At 34.9% G+C, this 22,518-nt stretch overlaps 2 protein-coding genes across 4 annotated transcripts in view; one reads left to right on the top strand and one right to left on the bottom strand.

The window, feature by feature from the left end:
- The window catches only part of LOC123870323 (solute carrier family 22 member 4-like), a 12,272-nt gene extending 9,531 nt beyond the window's left edge, over positions 1-2,741 (top strand). Inside the window, exons 7-9 of one of the 2 annotated variants that reach the window (XM_045913572.1) lie at positions 166-477; positions 1,152-1,465; positions 2,359-2,741. In XM_045913572.1, the coding sequence (XP_045769528.1) occupies positions 166-477; positions 1,152-1,465; positions 2,359-2,578 (846 nt within the window). In that variant the 3' untranslated portion in view covers positions 2,579-2,741. The remainder of the gene's footprint in view (positions 1-165; positions 478-1,151; positions 1,466-2,358) is intronic. The other variant, XM_045913573.1, reaches the window with a different exon arrangement.
- Positions 95-22,518, bottom strand: LOC123870326 (monocarboxylate transporter 10). 2 transcript variants are annotated; one of them, XR_006797055.1, is made up of 4 exons: positions 21,923-22,518; positions 10,853-11,936; positions 7,883-9,713; positions 95-106 (listed from the first exon to the last, which is right to left on the bottom strand). XR_006797055.1 is itself a non-coding variant. In XM_045913578.1 (3 exons), the coding sequence occupies exons 1-2, from the start codon at positions 22,197-22,199 to the stop codon at positions 10,861-10,863; spliced, it is 1,353 nt and encodes a 450-aa protein (XP_045769534.1). In that variant the 5' UTR covers positions 22,200-22,518; the 3' UTR covers positions 7,715-9,713; positions 10,853-10,860. The 2 variants fall into 2 exon arrangements, 1 of the variants encoding a protein (XP_045769534.1); XM_045913578.1 differs by lacking the exon at positions 95-106 and having other exon boundaries at positions 7,715-9,713.

Genomic DNA, 22,518 nt, shown 5'->3' with positions numbered 1-22,518 from the left:
TAATATATAAACATAGGACTCATACGAGTAGGTACAGCACCTGCTGAGTGCTAGGTGCTGGGTCTATAAAATTGAGATATGCAGATGCGTAGCAGTAAAATTCTGTCTACAACGAAGACCAAAAATTATCTAGTTTACACTACGATATAATTTCTAAAATTCCAGGCCTACCAATGCTTGGATGAAAATTGGACTTGCGTCAGTATACTAACCACGCATAACGTTAGAATTTTGACGTTAACTATTTTAGTACTCTGGACATTTTACTTCTTTTTATGGAGCTCTTTATACATAAGAGTACATAATAGGCAACAATACTACGGCCTATTGAAAACGTTTTGCTTTATGGTTATCCTGGGATTTATAAATTGGTCGTTATCAAAGAACTTCAAAATTAAAACATTACTTACAATGAACTTGGCCGTTATTGGCGCTTCTAGTACTGGAATTATATTTATTGAATTGTTAAAATTCAATGTAAGTATGAATTTAAAGTAACTTTATGCTAATTAATTAAATAGGGCAAGGTACCTTCCTTAAATGTTTACGTAAAAATATTGTTAGCAATACTGATTTACACTAGGCCTTCACAATTGCTATGTTTTAAAATCAGGCAACTAAAAATCTTGATCAAAACTGTTTTGCCTTGCTAAAGGTGGGTCCACACATATGTGCACGCGCACGAACCGTGGACACAACACTCATCAATACTCTTGTTAGTTGATAGGTAGAGATATTTTTGTACTCAATCTAAAAAACTCACGAACATATGCACTCGTGAACACATCCACATTGTTCTTACGAGCGTCGAGTACCTACCTACACGGTTCGTGCACGTACGCAGGTGTGGATCAGGCACCATATTCTGTACTTCATAATATCAGCTATTTCTTATTTCTAACTCCCGACCCAAAAAGAGGGGTGTTATAAGTTTGACGTGTGTATCTGTGTATCTGTCTGTGGCTCCTGAACTAATGAACCGAGTTTAATTTAGTTTTTTTTTGTTTGAAAGATGGCTTGATCGAGAGTGTTCTTAGCTATAATCCAAGAAAATCGGTTCAGCCGTTTGAAAGTTATCAGCTCTTTTCTAGTTACTGTAACCTTCGCTTGTCGGGGGTGTTAAATTTTTTAAATTGTACACTTGTTTGCAGATTCCTGTTACTGACATCATTTCACCTATTGCCTTAGCAGCTAGCGTGATTGTACACGGATTTATCCTAAACTTAACGCCACGACTGTTCGCAATTAATATCCGAGCCACATTATTTGGATGTTGTTACTCTTGTGGGCACCTTGGTAGTATAATCTGCTGCCTAATCGTAATATTTCGTGCAGTGGATGAAGTTATATTGATGACCGTTGAGGCTGGACTGGCAGTGCTTCTAATTATTTTGTGTTGTGTGTTACCTGATGTAGATGGGAGAGAACTGCCAGACGTTTTAGAAGATATGGATTATTTTTCAGAGTATGTTATTTATTGATCCACTAGAAATATTAATATACCTTCCCTGATATATGTAAATACCTACCATAGATGGCATTATTGTATACTTAGTAGGTATTAAAATTTATTGCCAGTCAAGTAGGACGATTGGAAATCTATGGTAGATAAGTAGGTACCATTTAGATACATGCCAGCAGCTGATGAGTTAGCCATTTAATGGATCACTATTTGTAGTGTGGGTAATAAAATCAATACCAAACAAATTTTTAAGTTGTTCTGGCTAACCTACCTAACTACTTTTTTTTTGTTTTTTATTCCATTGCAAGTTTAACCTGGACTGCGATATCACCTGGCAGTAAGTGATGATGCGGTCTTAGATGGAATGGTATGGTATGGTTGTTTACGTACCCCGGACTCGCACAATAAGTCACCACTGCGGCAAGGAAGTCGTCAAACTTTACTTCGTTTCAAACTCAGCATCTCAATTTATGAACTACCTAGATTGTGGCGACTTCGTCCGCGCGTTATAATTTATAGCCTACTAGCTAATGCCCACGACTTCGTCTGCGTGGATTTAGGTTTTTCGAAATTCCGTGGAAACTCTTTGTTTTTCCGGGATAAAATGTAACCTATGTGCTAATCCAGGATATTACTTTCTCCTTTCTCCATTCCAAATTTCAGCCAAATCCGTCAAGTAGTTTTTGCGTGAAGGAGTAACAAACATACACACAAACTTTCGCCTAATATAACATTAGTGTGAAGTGTGATAGCACTCGAAGATGAGGTAGGTATATCATCTATCAGTGATACAATTTTCAGAATCTGATCATTAGGTAATTTAGAAGATTACCCCCTACATACAAACTCACAAATACCTCCTCATAATAATAGTTTACTCGTTTTCACTATTCTAGGTTAACGAAGCCTCTTCGATGGGCGTCTCAAAAGACCAGCTCTGCGTCACGTGAAGAAATTGAGATGAGAGTGTATTCCTTCGGGAGTGCAAAACACAACCCGTCAACCCACAGTGATTCGGATGATCGTCTCCCGGCCAAGAGAATAGGGTTTGCGTTGATTGGGAGTTTCCTTCAAAGACTACGAAATAGTGTACTATGTCAAGATTCAAATATTTAGAATTTATTTCTTTGTGTAAAATAAATATAGATTATTTATTTATACTATTTTTAGTAGGTACTTTCATTCTTGTTTAAAATTGATCACAGACTATATTTGATAGGCGTGTGTGACGTCAACATAAATTCAATTTTGCTCGATAAATTAAAAACTATTATGCTTAAAAATAAATAAAAATCTGTTTTAGAATGTACAAGTATAGCCCTTTCATATGATACCCCACTTGGTATCGTTATCTTACTTTGAAAATTGAAACACATTTTAATTTTTTTTAATGTAACCACAAATTCGCGGTTTTCGGATTTATTCCTTTACTTATGCTATAACACCTATTTACCTGCCAAATTTTATGATTCTAGGTCAACCGGAAGTACCCCATAGGTTTTCTTGACAGACTCGACGGACGGACGGACAGACAACAAAGTGATCCTATAAGGGTTCCGTTTTTCCTTTTAAGGTACGGAACCCTAAAAACAGCAAAATTGATTCTGTATCTCAATGACTACTTATTTACCTACCTACCAAAATACCAACTTATAACTGGAAGGTATATATTCTATGCCTACTCGTATAAAGTCATGGAGATCTATTAAAATTATATATTTGTAACGAGAAAAGAGGGTATGATCTACTTAGTTAAAAATAAAGACAAAGTTTAAAATAATGAGTCGCTATATTAATTTCCATTACAACAGTAGTAACTTAATTAGTAAATAATAAAATAGTTAAAACATAAGTACTACATGTTTAATGTAGAAACACTGACACAATTTTATTATCTTGGTCATTGCACCAGATCATGGAACATACCTAATTACATATATTGTGTACCTAAATTAGGTATCATTCTTCTCTTTGTTTGATATGGACATTGGACATTGATACAGTAGGTACATATTTAACATCATTAAGAAAAGTATCAAGAGTTAATAATACATAGTCAAATGTATTATTCTTACAATAATAATATTATGCAGTTAACAATTTACGCGCACTTTCTATATTAAATTTTTCTGTGATCTATGGATCCTTAGCAACGTTGTTATTGTCAAAATCATGCTCATTATTAATTAACCAATATTATACGCTTCCCACTAGGTAGACAAAACAGGGCATCAAAGAGTCGCAAGGAGCCGCTTGATTCAGGCGGCGCAAGACCTTGGTGTGTGGAAGTCCCTATAAGAGACGTTCTATAGTCTATAGTTTAGTGTGCGGATAAGCAGAGTTCACACACATTTCAGAACATTATGTAAAATTCTGAGCCATGCAGGTTTTCTCATGATTTTTTTAGGTTTTTAAACCTATTTTTTTTTTGCCCACTTTTATGTTCAGGACGCACCATGAAAGATTTTTCATGATTCCTCCCGAACAAAAGAACAGATGGACTGGACGAAACTAAGTACACTCCTTGTTTTTTTTACAACGAAACTTTAAAAATTCCATAGATTTTTTTGACAAATAACAATTTTGTAACTTTTATCGATAGCAGCTACCTACTGATACACTTAACACAGAAAACGGATAGTAATAATTATTGTAACTTTTTAGTGCGCCATTTTATAACTCTTGTACTCACATATTGCGTTTCAGTTTATGTACCTAGTAGGTATAAGATATAACAATTACGACTTCATGACTACCTATATTAAAACAAACATATTCAAATAAGTAATAAATTGTACAAAATACATATAACAAGTCAATTGAAATAAATACATAAAACGAATTACATACCTAGTAGGTACTAATCATCCGACCATTCTATATTTAAATTATATAGCTAGGGTATTTAACATAGTCATGTTTAGTAGGTAATTCGCCTTATATATTTTCCTTGATATAAAAATATTCAATACATAAGCACTCTATCTTAATTTAGAACATTAGATAATAAATAATTTATTGCAATAGGTAGGTATCTAAAATGTTAATTCAGTTTTAGTTCAAAAATATATAATATAAATTGTTATTTTGTAATTTACTTAAAAATAAATTGTGTATTTTATAAAATATTTAATAGAGTTTTTGGACGTAGGTACAATGATTGCATTAAGTTTGATTAAAATAACTGCAGTTAGTTTCAACAAAACATATTTTATTATCTTTTCTTTTCATAATGAAAAATATAATCTATGCACTCTACTCACTCTAACAATTTAAAAAATTTGAGCGGCTTAGGTACCTTATAAACGGAAATTACGGACTAAATACTGAAACGCATTTTAATATTATCTAAAGATATGTCTTTTTTTGACATTTTCCGTTTTCCCCGCCTGTTATTGACTCTTAGACTGCATCATCACCTACTATTTGGTGTGACTGTAGTCAAGCGCATGCCTATAGGTAGGTATAGTTAAAAAAATGTCTACACTAGAAATCTCAAAAAAAATATTCACTGAGCGATAGGGACGAAGTGTTTTGTGCTAAGTAAATTAGTACCTATATGAGGTTATATTTGTTACAAAAATCGTGCTCTATGAAGCCCGTGTGTCTTCAGTGTAGTACCTAATACTATATAATATTATTTATCAGAGGTAGTTCGTTTCAGTATTCGGCCGTTATTTTATAAACTTGGTAGGTATGTAAAAGGTAAAGAACTACGAGTATTAGATAATAAGTTACGGATATTATGCCTCTTTTATTACAATTTTGAAGCTTCTGTTGACGCTACGAGTGTGTAATATAATAAATATATCTAATAGATATTTAATTGACACGGAATTTGTATTTTGAAGCAATTATAGTTTCATGCGTAAGATAAACTACTAATTAACGTAATCCATACTGCATAATATATTCAGTATTCACTGTATATTATAAATACGAAAGTGCCACGGTCTAAATGGTTAACCGATTTTGACGGAATCTGGTACAGAACTAGCTTGCATCCCAGGAAGGACAATGTTACTTTTTATCCTGGAAAATCAGAGTCCCCGCGGGATTTATAAAATCTAAATCCACGCGAAGTCGCGGGCATCACCGATTTAAAACAGATAGGTTGCATCTCTGAAGCGAATATAAAAAATCAAAGAGTTCCCACGGGATTTTTGAAAAAATCACAACTTAACCGGGCGAATTCGCGGATAAAATCTAATACCTACTTTATTACATAATTGACTAAAACTATTGATCTGATTGTAGTTTCCACCGCAACGTGAAAACGAACTTGTAACATGACTCATAAAAGTTCTGCATTGTATCAACAAGTCATATCACAATACAATTAGTTAATTAAATGTGTAATATGATAGTACCTATTTGGTTTGGACTCACAGCCCTTACATTACAAATTGTCGTGTTAAATATCATTGATATCGCACATTTTATTCAGTCAAAGTTCCATTGGGCTAAAGACCTAAAAAGTAAATACTTTTTCCATACTAGCACCAAAGAGAGAAGCGGAGAAGACATGCTTAAATCACTCTTAAAGATCAAAAGAAAATATTAAATTAAGCTAGATTTAAATTACTTTTAGTATTGAGTTATTGACACAAAATAATACATATAGTGAGGCTGTGCTTGATATAACAGTTAAATGAAAATAAACATAAATGACAAGGTTTAAGTTCAAGCCTCAGTGTTTTGTATAATATCACCTAATAACACCTATGTGTTTCATCTTAATTTTCAGAGAAAACATACATTCAATTATTTTCAGATTACTAGTAATATAAAAATTCTATCTACTTAACTGTTAATAGGATGTATACTTAACTATTAATATGATCTAAGTTAGTAAATATTTGTTATATCAACAAAAAAAAGTGTGTAAATAACACCAGACCAACAATGTCTATGTGTGTTATGTACCTACACACATACAAACTACTAATCAAATTAAAATGTATGAATCTAAACCTAAAGTATTTACAAGAAAAAAAATATGCGGATATAATTAAAAATATTGGCATTGGGTTGACCTAATTTACAAAACTATTGTGGATCTTTTATACATATGCATATGCAATATGCATATTGAGAAAAATAAGTAAATAATTCACTGTCCGCTTACAATTAGTACTGTTAAAAAGTATGCAAAAGCAATAATATTTTAAACATATTATACTTACTTATAGGTAGGTTCTGTTACAATTTTTAAAATTTAAATGAATAAAAAACTAATTAAATATTAGGAACTTTAAAAGGTAACAACTTATTTCAATAACAGAGATTTGTATAAAGTAAATGCTAAATACTTAGGTTTTTTTTTATACATAATAGAGAACAATATAGTATTAATAAAATGCATTAAAATATAAGTGGTATAGTTGAGCTAGTCACAATCTAGACTTAACATCGCATTCGCAAGGCAAGTATTAAGCCGAAAACACATTGACTGTGTTGTTGTGTGTTGCAAGTTGCAACGCAATCGAAGCGCGCCTGGCTATTGGTCACACTTCAAATAAAATATATGATTCCAAAGTCTGATCACCTTCCATCCAGACACAAAACAACACAATCATGTGTTTGCACCATCTTCCTATCTAATCACAGTACCCGGCAGGAAATATTGTACATCGACCTTTAGAAAGAGATAGCGGTTTCGTAGAGCGTGGTCTCTGTCAACGACAGACAAAAACGACACATAGGTATGAGTGAAAGAGACAACGCTCTACAAAGCTGAAATCCTTTTCTAAAGGTCGATGTATAATATTTCCTGCCGGCTACTGTATAATATTATAGCATGAGCTATAAGGTAAGTTACATTTGAAGCGCGCTCCAAGATTTACATACAAATCTTTTTGAACCAGAATAACTTTGAAACAACATTTTTCTAGGAGAATCTGATATACCACAGATACATTTATTACATGTCCACAAAATTTTATATAGTTTGATTGGCTATAATATTGAAAGAACTAGTAATCAAATTTCGTTCGGAGCGCGCTCCGCATATATATGTACTCCTCTTGAAAAGCACACATCGATTCGCCTCAGGATACACCAATATGGTTCGTACTTCATACGGTAGTACAGAAGGAATGTAACGAAAGTAACAGGGAAATTTCAATAATTTGACAAAGTATTCAGATTCAGCTCGTCGGAAAATTAAGGGGTATGATTTGTAAATGCTAGATCTTGCCGAATCTGGACTAAGTTTAATATGAGACATCTACGGGTTTTTTTTTTTTTTTGCGTGGCGTGTCTGCTATAAAATTTATCGTATTATGACAGCAACGATTATACTTTCAATAAAATCATGAAATTTTTGCTTCATTAAAAATAGTTCGCAAAAATAAAATTAGTAACACACACACAACACGTGTGTGTTTGTGTGTGTGTGTGTCACATACATACACACACACACACAAACAACCTGGAACATTTTATACATTAGTTCACGCTAAACTTTAGTGTGAACTAGTGTATAAACATTTAATTCACACTAAAGTTTAGTTTGAACTAAATGTTCTAAGATTTTATGTCAATCCCTAAACTCAGCATGTTTATGTAAACATAACATAAGTTATCGTTAAACATAACATAAATCATTATACAACTGTCATAAATCATTATAACGAGGCATTTAACTGTCGATAACAGCAGAGTTGATTGTACTCATTGTCTTTAAAAGTATCATAAGTAAATAGTAGCTATAAGAGTAGATACTATGTGTTTACGTTACTTATTGAATTAGCTAACGTCATATTTATACAGTACCTACAATATAGATAAACTCTTTGGTTAACTATAGTAAATATACTCCAGTTATAGTATAATTTAATAAAACTTCGTAATATCTAATCATTTAAAAAATATCAAGCACCTATGAAGTACATATAATTGCAAACAATTGCACTTGCAATGCAAATACAAATAATTGCATAATCTATGGTGTAAATAATTATGAGATTTACATAAAATTGGGGGCTGATTTGGCGGTCTATTGTATTTACATATTCATATACATATTGTACAATGTACATAAATCAAAATTAATCTCTTAATTTGTATTAGGTAATATTTAATTGGATTAGTATTTTCGCTTGAATCGAATTAAGCTGCAGACATAAATATTATTGTGTAGCCCCTCTTCATTATAAAATGAGTGACACCTTCTACAACACGAAGCAACACAATAATATGTTTGAACCTTTAAATGGAAAATCTGGAACTGGGAACCAAGTCACTGGATTTAAATGATAAAAATGAGTTAGTTTAAAAATGATTTTTTAAAAGACTACAACTGGAACAATTCTAATTATTGTTATTAATTATAAATTAATTATTATAGAACCATTCCACCGTGTCTTTTCCATCTTACTTTTTCATCTTTGGTGCCACAGGCAAAAGATTTTGTAGCTGTCAAGGTTCGGTGGTAGGGACTGCATCGAAATTATTTGTTAGTTTACTTTAATATTATTAATAATAATTTAAAGTAATAAATGAATCTCACTTCATAGTCCAAAGCGCCAAATCAGCCCTCATCATAACAAGTTAAATGTTAAGGCACTTGTCCTATCAATTCTTAAAATGTGATTGTAATATCTTTTTACAATAATATGTCGACATTCACTAATTCTTACTTTCGATAAAGGCCTAAACAGACAGAAAGCGCGACGGAAAATGCACAGCAGGACGTCAGACGGACGCCTGTACGATACAAGTAAATGTATAAGCACGTCACACCTCAGAGTATATTTTAGCACTTCCAGGTACAAGAGGATCACTGCGCACAGATCTTCAAATAAATAACGACTTGCGATGCAATAAAGTACCATTTATTATTCAGCTGGCAGTGCCGCGCTGCGGCCTAAAATATAGTAAATGCCTCTCTTTCTATCGCGTTAGCTTTCATCTCTTGTCTCTTTCTTTTATTTGATAGCAACCACACCAGTTGACAGTGCCGTCGAAAGAGTGCGCCGCAGTAGGTGTATTTCTCGGGTCACGTGATCAAATAAGCCTGGCCTGGTTACACTGCAGTGCGCGACGGCAGCAGCAAAAACGCTTCTCAATCTGAAGGCCCTCATACTCTTTGTTGTATAAACGAATTCCATCTCGTTGTGTGTCTTCTTGAGTCTAAGCCTTAACTCTTGAGGAATGAGGACGTTGTCCACTAATCAAGGTAGAGTCCTCTCTATTGTCTACACTAAACTGTCCAGACATCAATTTAGTTTATCGTAAACGTGAAAACCTGTAATAAAAAAAGCGGTTTAGAATACACAGGCAATAGCATAGTTTGTAGTTTCGTTTAATCTAAGTAGTAAATCTGTAATATGTCTATTGTCTCTGGAACAATCCTATTATTTAGAAATTCTCATCCTGCCTGTAAGTACCAATACAGAGTGTAACCAGAACGCTAGCAAAAACTTAACGTTACTGTTAACTACCTTTACACAATCCAATGCCAATAACAATTTCCCTAATCTTGTAGTTTTAGTGATTTAGTATTTTTCAAACCCGCATTGTATAGCGTGCAAAACTCGGGTCACTGGTCCGCCTACGACGCGGCGTTGATTTCGAATGTCCTATTTACGGAACGTTCGATAACCTCTAGCGTCAGTCCGATGTTTTATTTACAATATAAGTATTTATTAATTTTTGTTAATTTTTTTGTATTATTAATTTTTTGTAGTTTTTTATGGTATCTTATCAGTAATCCTCAGTAAGTAACTGTTCGTCCGTACGTCGTCTTTGCTAGCATTCTAGTTACACCCTGTATATTCAGTGCCTATACTTAAGCCGCGGCCCGCCCCCGCGCTGGCCTCCTATATTATGTATATCATGCTTAGTGTCCATAAAGTAATAATATTATGTATTAAAAATATATCAAAATAACAATAGATAAGTGTGAGATACGCTTAGCGCGTGCGCGCTCTGGTCCATTGATAACAATGATTACAATATTATCAGCGAAAAGGCTATTGTTGTAGTTTTAATTAAGTTAAGTATATTTTTTACAATGTTGTTATCTTTACTGTGTAATTTTATGAAGAAATAAACAAGTTACCGGATTTTGATGACCTATTGTAAAAATATAAAACAATGTGATTTTTTTTAATTTTTCAGACTTTAACTTGCTTGAAATTCATTATAATATTAAATAACCTAATACTGAAGCTTCAGCGTCGGTCGAACTAAGGCAAGCCCGCGTAGATTCAGGACGCAAATAAACGCAAATGGCAAATTCATGTATCTTACCCTCGAAAAATTGAACACGATAACACAGTTGACGCAATAGGCGCGAATCGCTTTCCATACCCCGCATGGGATTCGTCTTAGGTTGACCAAAGCTTCATTTTAAAAATATAGTTATATTTAAACAATGCTTACCGATTTTATTAAAATTCACTTGTTCTTCTTAAACTTTGAAACCTCGTCGAGAACATCAATGTTGCTCCTACAATAGGGGAGATTCCAGCCAGCATGAATGGCAACGTATAAGACTGTGTTTCTTTGTAAATGAGAGCCGCTAGCGGCGGACCCATCGAAAGGGGCAAAGCGGCCAGTCCTAGCATACAACCAATACTTTGTGCAGCATACGCACTGCCGCAAAACTGGATGGCGATCGGGCCGATCAATGCTATAAATGCACCATCAAAAATGCCCATAGCTAAAGATACGCAGACCAATAGAGGAAAGGACCTAACAAACGGCAATATCATTGTAAGAGTCCCAATTATGAAAAAAGATATCTGTTGTAACATAATCCTATTGACTCCCTTCTTGTCAGCTAAGAAACCGAAAAATAATCTTCCTATACCAGAGGTAACCGCTATACACTGCAGCGGCAAATTCTCATGAACATTCTTAAAATTGCTATCGATAAACTTTTTTATGTGAACGTAAGGAACAAAATAACCGAATAGAGCTATGGGCATAGATAAGGCCCACAATTTGTAACTTCTATTCCTCCAAATTCTACCATCAAAAATAGTGTTGATGATGGCTCCGAAACCCTGTTCCCTAATCGGTTTCTCTGTGACCACGACAGATATAGGCTTGAATAGCAAACCGCAAAGAGATACACCGACTGTCAAAACTGCTAGTACTCTAAACAATCCTGGTAACCCATAATTCTCTATCATATATTCCATTAACGGTGGCATCGCTACCGTGAAAATTGAGCTACCGATTGTAACAATGCCATTGACTAGTCCTAAATACTTTTTGAAATAGTGGCCAAGGATGGCCAAAGACGGAGTGTAGGCGAGAGATGCACCCACACCGTACATGACTCCATAGGTGAAACAAAGGCCATCTACGTAATCGACAATGAAGGAGGATATTAGTAAGCCAACCACGGCAATGGCGCCTCCCAATACAGCAGTGCACCGTAGGCCCATGAGGCTTGTCAGCACGCCCGACACCGGCGACAGGAGGAAGGTCGTCCCCATCGTCAGCGCGCCCACCAGAGCTGGAACAGAAAACATCTCGCTCAATACAACTACATCACATTTTCATATGCATGAGGCACATAATATCAGTATTTGAGGCGAAATAAAAGAACTGAACTAGGGGTGGCGCTTCCAAAGTTAATGACTGAACTTCATCTTGAACCGTTATAATGCCATATTTTTGACAATTCATAAAAGTGAACTTTAGTAATTCATCTGGTTATAACAAGGACAGCGCTATATGTAAATCGAGCGGGACAAGGACGTCTTTACTAAGCGTACTATTGTTGCATTACGAGAAGAGTGAGTGCCGCTTCTTTACTTGGTCATAGTTTGAATTCTTTGATGTCACTGAATTAGAAATGTGATGATCAGGGGGCACGGCAGTGCCCCCGCCAAGACGAGCCAAACGGCGGCCGGGGCGCTACGTACCTTTTTCTCGAAGTGTTTCGCCGTATTTTCGACCCGTCATAACTTCGGTCTGGAAGACGCTAGAAAGCAGAAATTTTCAGTATAAGGTATCCTTAGCAAATTTACCAAATATACCAAGTATCAAATATCTAGCTTTTATGGTTACAGATTTATTGATACCTAAAATACGCCGATTTCGTCCCTCACTGATGATCATCAAAACCTCTACTCAAAACCTCTAAGGTACTTCCCGAAGTCCTAGAAGACTGAAATTTGGTATGTAGACTAGAAATTGACTACAAACTACAGGAAAATTAAGAAATTGGAAATGCCCCCCTCTACGTCTCTTATGGGTGAAGCAAATCAGTAAATTCTGTCGCTAGAATGCTGATATTTTCAGGATAAGATTTCCTGGGCAGATTTATTAAACGCATTGAGTATCAATTGTCTAGCCTTTATAGTTTCAGATTTATTGACAGTCAAAACTTCTAGTCTGTAATTCTAGGGTACTTCCCGAAGTCCTAGAAGACTGAAATTTGGTGTGTACACTAGAAATTGCATACAAACTACAGGAAAATTAAGAAATTCGAAATTTTCCCCCTCCACTCCCACGTATGGGGGAAGCAAATTATTTGTAAAGTCTATCGCTAGAATGCTGATATTTTCAGAATAATATGTCCTTGACAGACTTATCAAACGTACCAAGTATCAATTGTCTACCTGTTATGGTTTCAGATTTATTGCCATTCAAAACCCCTCTAGTCAAAAGTTCTAAAGTACTTCCCTAAGTCCTAGAAGACTGAAATTTGGTATGTAGGCTAGGGATTTCATTCAAACAACAGGAAAATAAACTTTTCCCAGTCTGTACATTTAAAAAATGTGTTTCCTGAACAGTCCTAAAAGACTGAAATCTGATATATGTATCTGCTTTAAAATTGAGTTGCAAGATTCCACCCAAAAAAACATAGTTACATACATTGCAAGTGGAATAAAAGCTTTTAAAAAAAGAGGTAACAATAGAGAGTGGGCCATGAAAATGATGTAGGTACCTACAAAAAATAGATCCAAAAAAAAAATCTAGGGCACCTGCCAAAAAGAAATGAAATCCCACCAAAAACATTTCATGTAAAATGTTGCCAAGACTCACAAGTTCATAATGCTTTCACTGTTAAAAAGTTATGAGATCTCTAGTAGAGCCAAGCCCCTAGCTGAGCTTAGAATTGTGCTGGCCATGGGACCTATCCCAAGTCCAAAGTATATAGCTCTTAAATGCTCTTGAGTATATCTCATTTATAACAATAAAGAACAAATAACTCTACTTACAAGCTCTGATTTTACAAACCCTAAATCTTGGTTAAAAAAGTACGGCTTGGCCGTTTAATGTTCGTGAAACTATTACATGACATAACATATTATATTAAGGTCATAAGGAATAGTTTGTTCGACAATTACTAATTTTTATTATACCTACTTCATGATTGTCGCACAAGCTATTCCGGGCTTAAATGTCATATCAGATAAAAGTACCACGAACATTAAACGGCCAAGCCGTCCTTTTTTAACCAAGATTTAGGGTTTGTAAAATCAGAGCTTGTAAGTAGAGTTATTTGTTCTTTATTGTTATAAATGTGATATACTCAAGAGCATTTAAGAGCTATATACTTTGGACTTGGGATAGGTCCCATGGGCAGCGCAATTCTAAGCTCAGCTAGGGGCTTGGCTCTACTAGAGATCTCATAACTTTTTAACAGTGAAAGCATTATGAACTTGTGAGTCTTGGCAACATTTTACATGAAATGTTTTTGGTGGGATTTACTTTACAGTGTGAAGAAGAAAGAAACTTGCATGCCACTTTTTTTGTTCTATTAACTATGTACGAGTAGTTACTAAAAATAATACAAACAAACTGATAGATTTCCATAACTATTATGTAATCTGTGAAGTTGCATGCAGTTCTCTCCCGTAATGTGTCTTGAGTCTTATAGTCATGCAATATTCTTTCAAACTATTATAAACACGACTCAATTTAAAATGGTTGTGTGACCAATTAGAAATCTGCCTACTGGTTTCATTTTATCGAAGTCATAAGTAGGTATATCTACCTACCTATACAACCAGTCATAAATGGTCTACCTAGACGGATCACTAATACACATTTTATGTAACGGGTGTTAAGATGCTATAGGACTTACTCATAAGTTACGAAACTAAATTACTAGAGTACATAGTTGCTTTTTCCTTACAAATCGCAGAAAGCTTTTCAGAGAAACGCGTGAGCGATGCGATTTGCCCGGCGCTTTGGACCTTCTGGAGCTTTTCTGGAGTTAGATTTCTTACTCGTATAATGATTTACCTAATTTTCAGTTCGCGGTAACAAAGTCTTAGTGCGCCTCTTACGCATTTCAGCGAGAAGCAGCATGTTTACCTTTTTAAACCTTCTCTTCTCCATTTCTTAAAGGTGCATGAAACGGGTCTGCCCACGAAATTCAAATTTAATTTGGTTTTTCGCAATTTGTAAACTAATACGACAAAGTAGGCTTATGGCATTCTAACTCCGACAATGGCAGTATCATCTTCACAGGATTACATAAAAATCTTTACTTGAAAGTGTTCAGTTTAAGAAATTAGTCAAAATAATGAGTTTGACATGAGTTAGTTACTAGCAAATTAGGCAATACTATAGCTAATTTCTTAAACTGGACCCTTTCAAGTAAAGAGTTTTATATAAACCGGTGAGGATGTTACTGCAATTTGCATTGGCGCAATTAAAGTGGCATAAGCCTACTTTGTCGTATTATTTTAAAAATTGCGAAAAACCAAATTAAATTTGAATTTCGCGGGCAGATCCGTCGCATGCACCTTAAGGAAAAACGGACGTGAGAAACTATCTACAGGCCACACGGCACTAATGTATGTCTTGAAATTGGTAGAAGGTGGTGGAAGGATGTTAGAGGAAGCCTTTGCCAAAAATGCACAGTCAGTGACTAAAAGAGTTTCTTTAGCAACGAAAATCTAATGAATTATAAGAAGTGTCCAGGATGGTGACTGCTATTCGTATATTAACTGTGGTCTGAGTAACCTGCACTAAATTAAATTAATCGTGTATATGGCGCCACACAAATTAATTAGGAAGGTCAAAATGAGTAAGTGCGGTATGCACTGATAATAGCTTGGATTTATTTTGAATGAAAATGTAACAAAGAGACAAACACACTTTTGAATTTATAATATTAGTATGTCTATGTATGTATAATTTGACAATAATACGTTTATAGCTGCTCATGAATACCTAATCATAAAAATATTAAATCAGAAAAACTTTAGTTAGGTAGTAATGCTTAGGTATAGTAGGTACCTATATAGAGGGAATCAATCCTGGAGGAACTTCAAATCAGGCACTATAATAGATTCTTAGATAAGCTTAGATAATTTGATTTTTTTTAATGTTTCATAGGTATCTATACCTACTTAGCTACTCGAGATCTGGTATGAATAAAACCAATGATTGCAATTCTCAGAGTTTGGAGGAAAAGCTAAACTGTAAATTGTTTCCTCTTTAGAGTTCGTCCATTAAATCATTACCTACTACTTATTATCTAGCGTAATAGTAGTGAAGCCGACCGCAGACCTACTATGATAGACTTTTGTCAACTATGTCCGAATTCCGGAAGTCAAGGACTTTTTGTAGTTTCTAGCCTTAAAAAGCCTGTCAAGTGCGAGTAGGACTCACAAACAAAGGGTTCCGTACCATCATACAAGATATAACACTGTAATATGCACCTATTTTTTATTACAGAATATTATCAACCGGCATACAAAAATAGTTGTCCTGGCTCGTTCGAAGTACAATCTAAAGCCTTGGATAACCCATGGTCTACTTAAGTGCATGAGACACCGTGACAAGTTACACATGCAGTATAGAGCAGATATAGAAAATGAAATATTAAAAATTACATACAAGAGATATCGTAACTTTTGTAACAACCTTCTACGGAAACTCAAACATGAATACGAAAAAAAACAACTAGAGGAAAGCTACAAGAATTCCAAAAAACTTTGGAAAACAATAAAGGACATATGCCATCTTAATAATTCTTGCCCTAAAGTAGACGAACTACTTGGAATCAACCAACAGGCGCAATCTTTAAATTCATGTAATAGCTATTTTTCGACATTAGGTCAAAATCTAGCAAACCATATTCTATACAACATCGGCGAAACTGAAGAATCGATAGCAGCTAACGTAAAATTAAGTCGTTCTACACGTAATTCCTTTTTTATGAAACCAACGGACCATTACGAAGTGGAAGCACTTATTATGCAACTCCAGAAGGGGAAGTCTTCAGGAATTGACGAAATAGACAACGAACTTATCAAACAAATAGGAAAAGAAATACTTCAACCACTAACTGCTATGTTTAATTTAAGCCTGAGTACAGGAGTATTTCCCGATCAGTGGAAAATAGCTGTGATAAGTCCGATATATAAAGCAGGTCCGAAAGACAAGCCCGAAAACTACCGTCCCATATCCTTACTTGGAACCTTTTCTAAGTTGCTGGAAAAAATAGTTAATAGGAGACTTGTGTCTTATCTAGAGACTCATAACATTTTATCGGAGAGGCAATTTGGCTTCAGACAAAATAAATCAGCGGAAGACGCAGTCTACCTTCTGACATCTATAGTGTCAACCCACCTGAATCAGCAGAAAGGTTGTATAGGTCTATTTCTAGACCTTGCTAAGGCCTTTGACACCGTCTCCACTGCGGTACTACTTAGGAAACTTGAATGCACTGGTATCAGAGGCACACCACTTCAGTGGTTCAGAAGTTATTTGTCCAATAGAAAGCAGTGTACGAAAGTGTCAAATATGAAAAGTTACATGCTGAATATTAATTTTGGTGTTCCACAAGGTAGCATAATTGGACCAACTCTATTTATATTATACGTAAATGACATACATAACTTACCACTCAAAAACGCTGACATCATTTGTTATGCCGATGACACGGCCCTAATATTCCATGGCCTGACGTGGGAGGAAACATACCAAAATGCTCAACAGGGAATCTCAGTGCTATCAAAATGGCTCAATAGCAATTTGCTGACGTTGAACACAGCCAAAACAAAATACCTTTGCTTTCACAAAACTGCTATATCCGCTCCAAACAAAACCTATGGCCTTAAGATTCACAGGTGCGGCATGATAAGTGCAAATGCGTCTATAAAGCCTCAATGCAATTGTGAAGAAATCGGCATGGTCAATGACATTAAGTATCTTGGGATCCAAGTGGATCACAACCTCTCTTTTAAATCCCACGTCGCTTCACTCTCAGGACGAGTGCGAAAAGTTACTGGTATAATGAAAAAATTACGTGACGTAGCGAACATTGCAACATTGAAATTAATATATTTATCATTATGTCAGTCTTTACTCAATTATTGCATTCTGTCCTGGGGAAGTGCAGCTAAGACAATTTTAATAGAATTAGAGAGAGCGCAACGTTCAGTCTTAAAAGTAATGCTAAAAAAACCTTTCAGGTACTCCACTACTTTACTTTATAAAGACAGTGGAGTGCTATCTGTCCGCCAACTTTTCATACTAAAAACAGCAATACTAAGACACAAACAGCTACTCCAATCACCAAATATAGACAAAATTTTCAGAAAAAGAATAGTTAAAGTCAATCTCCCAGTCGCAAAAACAGCTTTTGCTAAACGTTTTACACCTTTTATTGAAGCTAAAATTTACAACTTTATTGCAAAATCTTGTAACCTCAAACACCTCACAATAAAACAGACAACTGACACTATCACAAACCTATTAAAAACATTTACATATAACGAATCAGAACAAATATTTACCGCAAATATGTAATAGAACATTTTATGAAAATATTTATGTTTTATAACCAAGCTTAAATAATATGTAACATGTAGTAACAAATATATATATATATATATATATATATATATTTATTTATTTATTTATTTATTACACCTACCTCATTATATATATTTGTAATTTCGTATCTAAAATAATATATAAAATTATATAACTTATAAGGTAAACTTATAAAATATTATGTACGCAAAAGGAACTCTCCTAGTCCTCAGTGAAATCTTCTAGGAAGTCTTACACGGTCCCCACAATACAGGTTACCTAGTGTGGAGACCACAAGCAAACGACATTGTTAAAACTGTTTGAAAATAAAGATATTTTATTATTTATTATTATTATTATTTAATATGCATTAAAGTATATTGCGGCAATACACACAATACATAGGTAGGTACTATGAAATTTTCAACTCTCTACATATCTTCATGAGATACCACAAGCTGACAAACAGACAGATGGACTAAGTAGGGGACTACTTAGTAATAGGATGAAAATAGCATTGGCATTTTGCACTCTTCGGGAACGGAACCCTAAAAACTGCACAGGCTCGTTGATAAGTGGAGCACAATATACCTCCGTAATCTAATCAGGCCACTTCAGCCACGAGTTATCGTCTTTGTATCATTAAATTGCAGCTTATCGAAGCAAGATATTTGAATTGGATCACCAGATTTTACCCCATCTTAGAGATTGTTAATAAAATAATCTGATTTATAAAACGCGAACCTTTTCAATTCATCATCATCAGCCTGTGGACATCCACTGTTGGACATAGGCCTTCCCTAAAGAGCGCTACCACACCCGGACCCCGGTCCTCAGCCTTCCTCATCCAGCCACTTCGTTTATATCGTCGGTCCATCGTGCTGGAGGGCGTCCCACGCTAAAACGCGGTCTCCACTCAAGGACTTTCCGGCTCCAACGGCCATCGGCTCTACACAGGCATGGCCTGCCCACTGCCACTTCAGCTTGCTAATAGTTTGGGCTATGTCAGTGACCTTGGTTCTCCTGCGGATCTCCTCATTTCGGATCTCATCCCTCAGGCAAACTCCTAACATAGCGATCTCCATAGCTCACTGAGCAACTTTGAATTTGTGAACAAGGCCGTTTGTCAGGGTCCACGTTTCTGAACCATAGGTGAGGACGGGAAGGACACACTGGTTAAAGACTTGTTTTCAGGCATTGAGGAATTTTTATTTCAATTACTTAGTTAATATTTAGTTATTTAGGTAGAGTCTATGTAAGATATTAGTACCTATATAGGTATTAATAAGTAAAAAACTAAAAACAAAATCGCACTCCGCGTAACTACAAGTTATCTTTGAACTTTTTAGGAGGACTTCAATGCAGTTTTGTGCGAGGTATGTATCTAAGTACCTAGCTACACACATTCACAAAAATAAGCCACCCTTGCGATGCTATGGCGAGTCAGGCAATAGATAAGTAAGATGTTGTTCGACACGCTACGAATGGCAATGGCAATGATTTTGCGTCGAAATTATCAAATGAAAACAATCAGCGCACTATCTTGTCGCGCTATTTTGACGCCACTAAGGTGTCTGTTTAGACGGACCACAATACACGACCACACCGTAGCGTCAAAAATGTCGTAGGTTAAATGCGTTTAAATTGTCGGCTTTTTGCGAGCAAGTATCGTAGAGTGGCGTTTGTGATCGTGATAATGGCATTATTGATCAGTGATCACACATTAGTGACAAATTGTGGTACATATGAATGGAACTATGCGCTTTTGCAAAAAAAAACAAAGTGCCCCGCGACAAAAATGTCGACGTAAACGTCGGGGTAAAAATACCCCTGTATGATTGTGGTATGTCTAAAATGACCATAACAGACAACAAAAAGGCCACTTGTGCGTTAATGACTGGCGCCAGTGAAACAAGTGTCCGTATAAAGGCTGAAATAAACAGAACGCGTTACAGAAGCGCGGTGCTATGGAGACTACAAGCTACATGACAGGATGTTCCACTAAATGCGCGCGTACGCTTGTACGATTTCTAATGCGTAACGCAGACGGAGTATAGTGGCGCCAACAACTGGGCTCCTTTTTTCATCAAGTTAAATTCAGCTTTTTTGCTTTGACATACTTACGCTTTTACGGCCTAAATATTTAGTTATTAGGGTTCCATACCTTAAAAGCAAAAAAGGAACCCTTATAGGATCACTTCATTGTCTGTTTGTCTGTCCGTCTGTCGTGTTTGTCAAGAAAACCTATAGGAAACTTCCCGTTGACCTAGAATCTTGAAATTCGGCAGGCACAAGTAAACGAAAAAATCCAAAAACCGTGACTTAAAATGTGTTCATGAACAAATAATAAAAATAGTATTTTCAATCATTTTCAAAGTAAGATACCTAACTATACCAAATGGGGTATCATATGAAAGGGCTTTAAGGTACATTCTTAAACAGATTTTTAACTATTTTTATGCATAACAGTTTTTGATTTATCTGCAAAATGTAGAAAAAAATATTTGAAGAAACATTCTTTGTGTTTTATTGTATAGAGAGCGATATACAGAGATAGATGCATGTAGGTCTAGCCTTTCACTTTTCTAATGCTAATGAATTTAATACAGATTGTTGTATGTACGCTCTAATGAGGTTTGTAAAGTCAATAATACCTTGAAATTCGTTACATGCAATCTGAAACTATATTGCATCATTTTCATACCTATGAACTGTTTAATATGCTTTGTTTGCATCACTGTAAGATTGCATCATGCATTAGATATTCTACATAGAGAAATATGTTAAAACATAGCTTTACATATACTTCACTAATCTATATAATCTACAATCTATATTCAAATTATGTGCCTGCAGCTTTCTGCACGAGGTCAGTAGTAACTAACATATAATTACCTATCTGAGATTTAAACAATAATTATTTAAATCTGACTACCTATACACAGCAGGCTTTAGAAATGGGAAAGTTGGCATCAAAAGCGCCTGTCTTTTTTAGTGATATAGTATAAGCAACAAATTAACACCTAAATATAATTTCATAGATAGGGGTTGATTTAAGACCTAGTTTAAAACTTTTCAGTATAATTTGGTCAGTTGTCTAAACTTTAGACTTTAGACTCTAAAGCATGCTATTAACACATGTGGTTGGAGCTTCCACTATTGCTTTCAATTGGTCATAATTGACTAAAGTCTCTGGCTATCCATGTGGCTAGTTTGAAAACTCTAGAACCAAAACTGTGTGCATGTCTCATCAATTCCCATGGTTTCACCAAAGCCTACTGGAATCTGGATACTAACTGGTGTCAGATAACAACAAGCTCTTACTTAGTTTTGCCCTGGGGTAATTTAAATTGCAGCTTTTTTTTTTCAAAAGCACTAGACAGGTCTGCCTGCAAAATTAAAATTTAATTTGGTTTTTCGCAATTTGTAAACTAATATGACAAAGTGATATGTGTAGTGTAAACTAATAGTATTATCTCCACAGGTTTATATAAAATCTTTACTTGAAAGTTTCCAGTTAAAGAAATTAATCAGAGTATATACTATTTTGTGAGTTACTCACATAAAACTTATTATTTTGACTGTAACAGTTCCTTAATTAAAAATAAATATAAGTAAACTTAAGTTGCTTATTTTACTTAAGCTAATTACCTTAATGTAATGACATGTGAAATATTGTAAACATAAAATAATTATAATTGTTATTGCACTTACCAGCCCTGCTTCCGGCATTTGATACGTTTTCAGCTTCAAGCTTCTTTTGAAGAACTATATAAATAACACTGTAGGAGTTTATAATACCGAAAACTAGACCATTAGTTAAAAATGAGCCTAATATTATCATGTAAGCTCTGAAACCGCCGTCGGGTGGTTCCCTATAAGTGGCCCTAGATGATTCTTCTCCGAGGATAGCTTGACCATTAGTTTCTTTCGAAATATTTTCGTTAGTTTTTGGCAATAAATCTTTATTTTCCAATGGTAAAGAATCCATTCTCAATTCTTTATATTGCAGTATATCACTTAGTTCATAAATGTCGTACTCTTTCTGTTAGAAATGCTAAAATATTTAAGGCACATGGCCTTCCGAAAAATGCATGAAAATAATTATATTTTTAAGCAAAATAAAGTCACTATACAGAATTTTATCTTTGTTTAACTAACGCATACTTTGGAATTGACCTGCACATTTTATTTTTGTTATTTAACAAAATTTTCTTGGACTTCTTAAAGTTCGTTTAATTACGACACGAGTTTCAATTAATTTCAACCATTCAAAATAAAACCTAAGCAATGCTAACCAATATTTTTAA

Source organism: Maniola jurtina, chromosome 12, assembly GCF_905333055.1.
Source record: "Maniola jurtina chromosome 12, ilManJurt1.1, whole genome shotgun sequence".
Taxonomy (NCBI): domain Eukaryota; kingdom Metazoa; phylum Arthropoda; class Insecta; order Lepidoptera; family Nymphalidae; genus Maniola; species Maniola jurtina.
Note: the sequence above shows the minus strand (reverse complement) of the source record. Positions and strands in the feature narration are given on the sequence as shown.

Excerpts from the sequence above, each read along its gene's own strand:
- LOC123870326 (XM_045913578.1), bottom strand. The coding sequence starts at position 22,199 with ATGGATTCTTTACCATTGGAAAATAAAGATTTATTGCCAAAAACTAAC. Across the intron at positions 11,937-21,922 it reads AAATGCCGGAAGCAGGGCTG|CTCTGGTGGGCGCGCTGACG; the intron begins GTAAGTGCAATA and ends TTTCTGTTCCAG.